The sequence below is a fragment of the Grus americana genome, chromosome 5 (genome assembly GCF_028858705.1).
Source record: "Grus americana isolate bGruAme1 chromosome 5, bGruAme1.mat, whole genome shotgun sequence".
NCBI classification, from domain to species: Eukaryota; Metazoa; Chordata; class Aves; order Gruiformes; family Gruidae; genus Grus; species Grus americana.
In genome coordinates, this window is record NC_072856.1 from 12,210,555 (window position 1) to 12,221,502 (window position 10,948).

General features: G+C 36.6%; 1 protein-coding gene across 1 annotated transcript; it reads left to right on the forward strand.

Annotated features, from left to right (window-relative positions):
• Window positions 1-553: 553 nt before the first annotated feature.
• Window positions 554-10,948, forward strand: LYVE1 (lymphatic vessel endothelial hyaluronan receptor 1). The gene is made up of 6 exons (XM_054828459.1): window positions 554-823; window positions 5,160-5,319; window positions 5,426-5,565; window positions 8,074-8,373; window positions 9,117-9,195; window positions 9,960-10,948. The coding sequence occupies exons 1-6, from the start codon at window positions 742-744 to the stop codon at window positions 10,144-10,146; spliced, it is 948 nt and encodes a 315-aa protein (XP_054684434.1). The 5' UTR covers window positions 554-741; the 3' UTR covers window positions 10,147-10,948.

Here is a 10,948-nt window from a genome sequence, read left to right on the forward strand (position 1 = left end):
AAGTTATAGCTGTAAGGATCATCTGTGTTTTGAATCAGTCTATTGAAATCACTATTTGTTGGAACTTCACAAAAGGCAGCAGTAAAGGGACTGGCTCCCACCTCTGTCCCTACAGTCTCACAAGGAATCTCATTTACGGTAGTCTATCCCCAAATATGTGCAAAACTAAGTATCATATGTGTGTGTTATGGTACCTGTTTTTGCATTGGAACTCTAAGGCAAAGGAAGGTAGAAGTACTTCATCAAGACAAGCAGGACAGTAGGGAATCTATGCCCTTCCAATTCCAAAAGAAAAATCCTGCCTGGCATGCTGTAATACAATAGAGAATTCATTTTATTTACCAGATGAATAGACAACATGACTAATGAGCTGATAATCAGTAAAACAGGAAAAAACAGCAAAAGAAAAATTTCTTTCAAAGTATTTACTGACTTAGCAATCTAACAGTCTTATCTCCCTTCCTCAGATGTGTTTTCTGAGTCAGCAGTTAAATTTTCCAGCAAACCCTACATGAAAGAAAGTGTAAAGGGTGATTAGGGATTTCCAGTCAGTGACCTCACCTTTGAGTGGGACAGTCAACACATTTGCTCTGACATTCTTTCTATGAAGCAGTGCAGTGACAGCTGAAGTTGCTTTCAAGAAGTCATCTCAAAGGTGGTCTGACAGTATCCAATGCCTTAACTTTTCTTAGTACAGGAGACAAATCACCTTGAATTTCTTAATTTTCTGAGCTGGCGACAATGGCAACTTATTTTGGAGTTACCTCAGCAGTATTTTCCATCTGGGTTATGACATTCATGGCTCAAAATTACTTTATAACAGGTATGTAAAGTTCCACTTTTAAAGTCTCCCAGTTGAACTAAAGTACTTGAAACTACTAGTTGAAGTAAAGTACTTGAAAAAGTAGCTAGATTTGCAAACAAAAATGGGGGGAAGGGAGCATATGCAAATGTGTTTATGGCATAGGAAGCCACAGAGCTTTGAGAACACAGTGCAAAGAAAACTCTAGCATACGGGGGAACTCTTTCATTGTTAGTCTAATTTAATTGTTGTCTAAATGCTGCAGAATTATTGTCTAAATGCTACAGAACTGCATGTTTTAAAGATTTGCTATTGCATTTAGGATTAAGTTCACATCTATTGAAATGTGATTTTATTTTGTATTCTTTAAAATACCACAGCAAACAGTTTTGTACAATCCTCAGAGAGCAAAACATGCATGAAACCAGTTCTGGGTGTCCATAATAAAATGCCATCTTTAATGCAAAGTATTTTGCTCTGATTTGGCAATGTCCTGACACTGTCTTGATTTGCAACATTGAAGGAAATGCGTGGCAGGGATCTCGCAGTTCATCTCCAGGGCAGTCATGCCTGTCTCGGTTAATACAGTGCAAAAGTTCCTGTTTTATATAAATTATCTGTTTGAAAAAAATAACATAGAAAATTGCCGATATCAACTTCATCGCACAGTTCTTAGATAACCCTCCTCCCTCAAACATTATTATATGAACCTATTTTTTCAATCAGGGTGATATAATACTCCTTTCTTCTATATGTTAGTGAAATTTGAATGTTGCCTTCAAATTCCGTAATCAACTTGACACAATCTGTTCTAACTGCAGCAGCTACTAAGATATCTGCAGATACTCAATGTACATCAGATGTTTCACTGTAATTTTCAAGAAGTGCATGTTCTACCTACATAAACCTTTGTTGCAGACAATTGATTTTCTTATCTACTGAAAGGCTTCTGAAGGAAACCTGGACTGAGTGAATTAGATGCTCAACTCAAGTCCTGTTGAAATTCCACAGGATTGGAGTACCTAAAAACAGTAGTCTCCTCCAGCAATCCCAACCACTGAATAATTTTCACTGGGGAAATGGAGAGCTTGAGTCTCAGTTCCCCTCCAATCCTCCCTTGGGGTACCTACTCATGCTCATTGGTCCAAGAGCTCCAGTTAAGCTCAGGGCTGATCTCCAGCTGTGTCTTTGATCTGTGTTGTAGCATGCCCTGTCCCCTCCTGTAGTGACTTACTGACTGGGCTTCACGGATGGACCCTGGACTTAAGCTGTAGGTAGCCTTGTCTCCAGGATGGACTTCAGGCATGTGTTATAGGTAGCACCATCTTCTGCTGTTCCCAAATGGACTTTCTGAAGGAACCCTGCACCTGACTCATTGTCTTGCTCTCTCTGGGGCTGCCAGTGAAACCTGTCACTGTCACCACTGTGGTCCTGTTCAGGTGCTGTGGGACTGTGCCGTGGTTGGTGAGGGCACTGTCCTGCCTGTACTGCGGTCACCCTCAGCTCCTGGCTCCTCTTTCCTTGTGGAACAGCCTTATTCTTGCTGCTTCCTGACATCAGCAAGAAAAGGAAACTCTCTCTAATAAAGCAGAGTGAAGACTTGGGGCAAGGCAAAGAGATAGAACTAGCTTTTCCCCCCAAAAGCAAGAGAACTAATACACAATAGAGCCAATATCAATACCTTACAAGAATGGAACCATTTTCTTCCTGTCCTATGCCAACTTTGTCTTCTTGTGAGATTCTTCCGCCTAGGTCTTCCCAGATTTCTCACACAAGACCCAACTACTGAGGAAAATGTCCCATTATTAGGAGGTTAACTCAATAGAGCAAAGCTTAAAGTACAGCCATGTGCAGCTTGTGGACCAAAAAGGATAATATGCTTCTGAAGGATTAGTCTGTCTCCTGTACAAACTCAGTCGTCTTTAGAACAGAGTTCAGAGGTGATTTAAGTGACGAAAAGACCTGAAGAGGCTACTGTTCTCTTTCTGGATTTCTTCCTTGCACTGTAAAACCATCTGGAATTTAGACTGAAGCTGATAACTTTTCCAAAACTTTTCTCTTACTTCGCCATTTTGTTTTAAAAGGCTTAGTGAATTCTAAGGTACAACTTTGGTCCGTGTCCTACAGCCATTTTTCTTATCACTTAAGACTTAATTTTCTGGTACTGAATTTTTATATTGTGCTATGTATCTATCATGCCATTCCATGTAAAAAATATTTGTCCTGTAATTGAATGACTAAAGACTGTAACAGTTTACAAGGCTTCAGGAAATTTCATTCAGTCAGCTGCTCAGCTTTATTTGAGATTTGTAAGGTTGGTCACTGAGAAACTTTCATTCTCAAGATTACATTTTTTTAAAAAGTTGTATTAATTCAAATCTAAAGATAGGAAAATAATTGACTAAGTAAGCAGTAAGAGTAAGAGGGAAGTCTGAGCATGAAAAATAGTAAGGGGAGAAAGGAATTAGGCACAAACCCTAGAGGAGGAATGGGGTCTTGAAAACTAGGAAAGAGGAATTGTGGGATTTGCCTCAGCAGCTGAGACAGGGAGTTACTCAGGAAACCAGAAACAATTCTCAAGAGGACCGTAAGAGTTGCCAGTTAGCAAAAGGGAATCAAGAAAGTTTAATATTGGAATACCTCTCTGACACAGAAGCACTTTGGCCAAGATGAAGACATACAAGAGGACATTCATGAAGTCAGGCTGGCTGAAAGGAAGAAAGATGTGAATCATCTTCACACCGGGACCAGTTGGATAGACTTGAGGTCCTTGATACCTATGCACATATCTTCACTGAGTAACAGGGTTTCTCTGCATCCTTTTGCAATACATTTTGGCTGCTCTTATGTTCAAGTCAGGGCTGTATGCAGCCACGATTTGGCTATGGGGACTGCTCAAGTGTTCAGTGGCTCACCTGCCATGTGACTGGGTCTACAGCATACCAGGAAGTGCTAATGGGAGGCCACAGCTGAGAGAAATCCACCTAATTCAATGATTGCTCTGCCAAACATTTAAGTCCAACTAAACTAAAAGTAAGGACAGCAGAGACACATCTTTGACCAGAAGCAGTTTCCAACCCCACCATACCCAGTGGGAGCAGGAGTGAAAAGCCTGCCTTCTTTTGGCACTCTAAACAAGCATAGCTATCTTTTTATCCCCTTCTCATCATGGGAGTGGCTTGGCTGCTCATTCTATCTTTTCATTCATAAAATTCAATTTAACCTCTGTTGGTAAGAAATCATGGTGGATCTGCAGGCATCACTTCATCCTGCCTTGAGAGTTTGTGGATTGCCTGTATTCTGGTGCATAGATTTTATGAAGTATTCATTAGTGTACGTACCTGGTGGGCACACAGTCTGAAAAGCATGTTGAGCATGGAAGTAACACCTGTGGCTGTTGGTTACCTGAAATGTTTGCAATGAAATGTTGAAATGTTTCATTTAATATGGTGTCTATTGCATGTAACTAAAAAAAAATAATTTCCCAGCATATGCTTCTGGTGGAGGCAAAACAGTAATATCCTTTCTCCTTCTCTGTGTCAAACCCTGAATTCTGTCCTATGTCCTTAGCACAGGCTAAGAAAGTAGAGCAGAGGTAATCAGACCTAAGCTACGCCTTTCCTGGTGCAGCTGTCATGGATAACATGCCAGCTGTGGCTATCTAAAAAGCTGGATGAACGGCCTATGGAGGAGGAATGGGGAAAAGTATCATAAATTCACCTGGCCTATCCCCTCTTTTCCTGCTGCCTGCTAACCACTCAGTAAATTGAACACTTGACAGTGGCTGTGGGGTGGAAGCATCATGCCAAGCTAGAGAAAAAAAAAAAAAGATGAGGAGAAATAAGGAACATAAGGAATAATAAAATCTTTATAGGCATATTTTCTTGTTAGTGTATTAATTCCATGAAAAAAAATATATAATACCTTTGATAGAACTCACATTGGTTGAGTGGTGTACTGACAGAATCAGTGCCTCAGTGCAACTTTTAATTTTATCATTTTAACTTTAAAAAAAGGAAAAAAAATCTGTCTGATTACTCTTCCCATTTTGCATGAATAAGTATGACAAAATAAGAATGTCTTTAGTAAGAAACTGACTCCAGGTAATGACTCAAATGCCAACTGTATGTGCATTTAGTCTAATAACAGCCAAACCTCTTGAAATTCTAGACTATTTTGTTAGAAAATATGTGCTATTTTTCAAGTATACCTTTTTGCTACAAATTAGTTTTCTGATATCCTCAAACTAGAAACATTTAACAACGTTCAATTCAGTTGAATGTGATGTTAAAATCTTTATGAGGAATAAATGTTAATATTCAAATACTAACCTTGAATATTTATGTCTAAATTACAGGTTCCATTCTTTCACCTTGCAGGATCACAGGTGTAGGAATTTATCTTGAAGAGAAAGTGAATTTCTCAGAAGCAAGTAATGCATGTAATCAACTGAATCTACAATTGGCAAGTAAAGACCAAGTTGAAAAGGCTTTGAAACATGGCTTTGAAACATGCAGGTATATGACATCAGTTAGTGTCTCATTACCTTTAGTGAACTCCTTTACACACATCTGAGGCTGGTGATAAATCTAACACTAAAAGGACTGATGCTTTTTATTGTAGCTATGGATGGGTGAAAGACAGATTCGTTGTCATTCCTCGGATAACATCCAACAAGAAATGTGGTAAGGGCAACATTGGACTAGTGGAATGGCATGCTGAACACTTTAAAACATTTAAGGTTTACTGCTTCAATTCCTCAGGTATGTAAGCGTGACAACTACATTTTTGTGTTTTGGTTTGTTTTTTATTGTTTTTTTAATATCTGCATGGAAAAAATCATAACAAGTGAGTGAGTTCTTGTAATTTGTTGGCCCTTTCCCCCAGTCTTAAATGTTATCAAGCTGTATTTAGCTCTGAAAGGGAAAAAAAGCTTTGAAGAAATACAAAAGGTCAATTCAATTAATCTGAATTAATAATTTGGTGCTGCCATGAAAGCTCTTGACTTGCTTTTACTATTCTGTAATGTCAACACAATACTCTTAACATGTTTTGATTATTTAGGCACATTAATTTGAAAGACAATGAATCAAATCTTTAACCAGAGTGTCTGTGTGTGGTGTGTATTTTATTGCAAAAAGACCAATAGTGGGGCACTTCAGGAAAAGTTGAATGTTTTTTGAAAAAAGGAAATGTATCCAGGGAACTAAACTAAAATATAGGCTAGAACAGCTGGGACACCATAAAATTAACTAGATTCCCAATCTATTATCAGTAGAATCAAACAGCTTCCTTTAATGTGCATCATCCTATGTGTGAAAAGACCTGTCCTTCCCCTCATTCTTGACTCCATTCCCAGATTGAAGATACGACAGTGGAACTAACTCGTAAGTTAGATCTTCTCAGCACAATAGATCAATATGGTTTCTTAATGACTTTTGTGGTATTAACTAAAATAAATATTTAACTAGAGGCATTGTGTTCCTGTTAGTGACCCATATGTATGGTTATTATGTAACACCTATCCCAACAATTAGACCATGTGCAGGATCAATAAATTATTTCTAAGCAGTCCCTTGACCTTGCCAATGAGTTTTAGATAACAAGAGTAAGAGATTATGTTCAAAATCCTGAAATTTTTCAGGAAAGGTGTGTGAATAAGGGTTGGAAGGAGCAGGACAAAGATGAATAGGTAAGATATGCTGATGTAAAGATATAAAGACCTAAGACCATGTCTGGTGACTGCACGTTGAAGCTTACAAAGAGACTGACAATAACGCTGTTAGGGAGAAGGCTGTGCCTTCAGCAGTGAGACTTTGTTCATGATCTTGGGCCATTTTAGTGAAAGAGGGTAGGTAATATAAGTAGTTGGCTTACAAAGTATCTGACTGCTGATAAGAAAGGACTGCAGAGAGAAAGCATCATTAAAAATCGACTTATCACCTAACCTGTTAAGTTAATAATTACATGATTGGGCTAACTTAGTTTTTCTCTACAGTCCAGAGCTTTTAGTGATGAATGTGCAGGTGAATTAGCAATTAGGCAACATGCTCTAAAAGAAGCTGCTCCTATTGGTACTGTTATTTCTTCTGTTCCTATGCAACATGGTGTTTCAGTGCATTTCCTGCGTCAGAAATGTCGGGTAACGACAAAGCAAATTACTTGCTTTGTTTAGCTTTAATTCAAAAAACTTATACCGTTACAATATGTGAAGAAAGTTAAGCTTGCTGAATAGTTAGAAACTAACTTATAGTTATGTATATTTAACACTGGGATGATTTTGCATTTCTTTATCTTAATTGCCAAACTGTTGCCTGTTCTATAAATTTCAAAATATTTGGCAGAAGCTCATTCTGTCAATTTTCTTTGTGCCAAAGAAATGCCAAAATCACTTAAGCTGTAGTGGAAAAAGTAAAAAGCTGCTGCCATTTAGCTTTTTATTCTGTGAATGTAACTGCGTCATCAGACTTCCCACGGGGATTTATTTGGAGAACAGTACATACGTCGTTTCCCTGTTATTTATGTTGTAATCTGCTTGTTACTTTAGTGAAATTTTTATAGCTTTACAGAATATAGAACTTCACTAGAAAAGAAGAATTTTCACATTTTCACATGAACCTGATTCAGAACTCGGCTTTTCCATTTACATAGAAAAATCCACTTGCACCCACGTTTTTATGTAGACAACATTCACATCATTTAAATAACTTTATTCCTGAGTGTGCCTAGAGTTTGTTTCTTTGTAGCCCCCATTAGAATCATGTCACTTTTTCATCTCACACTGGTGCCTGCTTTACCTGAAAGTTTTACGAGCTATTTTTGTTTTCTGGAAATCAAAGTAGTGTTCCAAGTATCAACAGTGCATGCATATGTTTTGAACATATACATAATATAATAGAAATATTTTTGAATCTTGGGTCTGCGGTTAGGTGTCCTGCTCTGCAGGAGGTCATATTATTGTTTTTTTATATCCATTATTATTCTAAATACGTTTCAGGAGGAACCTTGTCATTGGTATGCAATTATAAAATGAGCACCACACTTGCTCAAAAAATATTTAATTACGTGAGTAATGATAAAAGGTGTGTAATCTGGGTTGTAGCCACACATTTGAAATAAGCATGCCTGATTTGGGTGAGGCTTTTGTGAATAAACAAATAATAATTTGCAGAAGGGAATGACTGAGAAACAATTTCTATAAACATGTGTGTACAGTAAGTACAAAACTAACATGCAACACAACTCTTATATATTTCATTTCCCTGCTGCAGATGTTCAGATTAATTCGTGTAAACCGGATCCAACTACAACCATACTACCTTCATCAAGTGCACCAACGGACTTAACTGCATATTCAGGCTCTGATTTGACCGAGAACATCACAGCAGTGCCCAATGTGACTGAGTCAGAACAATCCCTGAAAAATATAAAATTCCGTGTAATATGTATAACTGAAACTATATTACCAACAGAGGGGACTACTACAAAAATGCCAGAGGAATACTCATTGACTGACTCTTCTAGAAACACTTCCCAAGCTGCCTTTAAGAACGATGCCATTGTCTTTGGAGGTAAAGGCCATATGTGGTAGCTATTTAATCAGAAGAGCTACTTACATAGACATTAGTAGTAAAACCGTTTACTGCTATTTTTGTTTGCTGCTCCAGCATCTATTTTGATATAGCTGAACCTGGAGGCAGAATACGAGTCTTATGGTTTTGCAAAAACAAAGTTTATAAGGCAGAGGATTTGAAAATAATTTTTAAGTAGAAGTAAGATCTTAGTTTATACTTTTTGATAATATTTTATTATGAAATGGTGGAAATTCATTCTGGTTAATGTGATTTGGGGTAAATACATTTCTGAGAAAGTCTTAGCAAACACCATGTGCTCAGAATAATGGAAAACTCAGCAGGCTCTTAAAAACAAAGGGAGCCAAGAAAGTTTTAAGGAGAATTTTTGTTCTCCAAATATGGAGGTGTTGTCCAGATATGAGCTATGAATAAGGAATCCTAATATACAGCAACTGAGAGGTAGACTAAATATGAGGGAAAGCATTTTAACTGTAAGGATAGTTAATCACAAAAATGTGTTCTCTAGGCAGGTTGTGAAAACCCTCCAATGAGCAGATTAGACAAACATCAGGGATTGCCTAAATACCTGTTTTACTCTCTTGAAACACCTCCTAACACCTCTATTCTTGAGTTGATGTGTATGTACCTCTTACACTAGGCTATTTTTAGAAGAATCTGGATTTAGAAAGTCAGAATTAAGTACATATAAAAAATCTGTGCTTCCTCACTTTTATTTCTAGGTATCCCCACTGCACTTCTTGTACTGGCAGTCATCTTCTTCATTATTTCAGTTGTTCTAGCCATCTGCTATATCAAAAAGTAAGTTTTTTCTTTTTACTTTTTCTCTTGGACTGAGTTAACTCCTAGAGTATAACCAGTGAATATTTTAAATATATAGCTAAAGAGCAGAGAAGTAATGATAATGACATACCATTGTAGCACAAAGAACAAAATCTTAAACCCTGTTGTTATGCAGACAAAGTTGTTTGTTGCTGTTGCCATTCCCTGCTTTAGAAAAGTAACCAAAGACAAATATTGCCTATTTTTGATTAGTCAATCATGCCTAGTGTTAAACTTTTCCAAGTGTGCCAGAATAGCAACAATGAAGTGTGCACCTGTTTGTATATAAGCCTGTTTATACAGTTTTATTCTTGTTTCTTTCTATGTCAGACTCAAGGTAAAAGTTTTTTATTCTTAGACTATGATTGTGTTCAGAAAAAAATAATTATTGAACTCATTTGTCATTTGTAAAGATCTTCAGCAGAGTGCATCAATAAATCGTATCAAAAAGTTGTGTGCATTTCTCACACTCTAGCCCAGATAGCTTTATTGTTATGTACCACAAATCCTGAACATACATTGCCTGTTTTAAAAAAAATACAAAAATATTTCTTTTAAAAGCACACTGCTTGAAATAGCACAATGATCTAGCATGCCTCTAGACTCTGTGAGACTTACGTCTCTGTGAGACTTTTGCTTGAGTACAGTAAAGTTGATTCTAGATATTTTTCACTTTATTTCTTGAGTGATACTACCAAACTATGTCAGAGTTTGTGCTTTACTATCATTTTTTCTATTTAAAGGTACAAGAAAACTTTCCCATTTTCAAACAAGAATCAGCAAAAAGAAATGGTTGAAACTACTGCCCTCAAAGAGGCTAAGTCAAATGACAAAACACAGGAGAAGGAAACAAAGAATAATGGAAAAAAGGTAGAAGAGTCTCAAACCAAACCTGAGGCCACAGTAAAATGTCTAGAAGCAGAAGTTTAAGGGGAAGAAAGTACACTTGGTGGAAATATAAAACAAAGCACACAGAACTTAGCAATGCTTTTGAACATGGGTGATTGTAAATACTCATGAATGAATATTTTCTCTATCTTAACATAAGAAAACTTGTTTTTTAATAATTACATCTTTAACTATAAATGCTCTTGCAGAACATCATGTATCTTATTTACATGAAATAAAATCCATATTACAGCTCATTTTTCATCTTTATTAAAGAAGTAATTAGGAATATGCTATTAAAGACATGCAGTGTGTTAACTATTGGCATGGAAATTCAGATCAGTATATAATAAAAAGGTTTCTTTCGTCTGGCTGGAGGATGTCTGCTAACTTCATGTCTAAAATAAAATGATGATAGTGTAGCTCTTCCTCATGTAGATTAGCTTATTTCCATTAAGTAGTTGCATACAGTTTAAAAAAAAAAAGTCTGTTTACAAACAGAAGAAATAAGTATGTTTACAAGTGAGTAAAAAATCAAAAGATCAACCCACTGTCATTCAGATACCCAAGGAAGGGTACAAACATGCTGATGTTTATATATACACAGCAATTAATAACTTTCTTTGAAGATATCTTCATCATATCATAATTTACTGTTTTATTTATTAAAACCTGTATCATTTTTCTGCATCAGATATTTGACAGGGGAAAAAAAATCTTGAACTGTATCTCAACAGTTGTATTTAAGATCTTTTGTGTATATTTAAGTGTGGCTTTCATAATAAAGATCTCAAGTGGTATGGGACTTTACAGTACTTTGTAAAAAAATAAAGTATGGTAGATA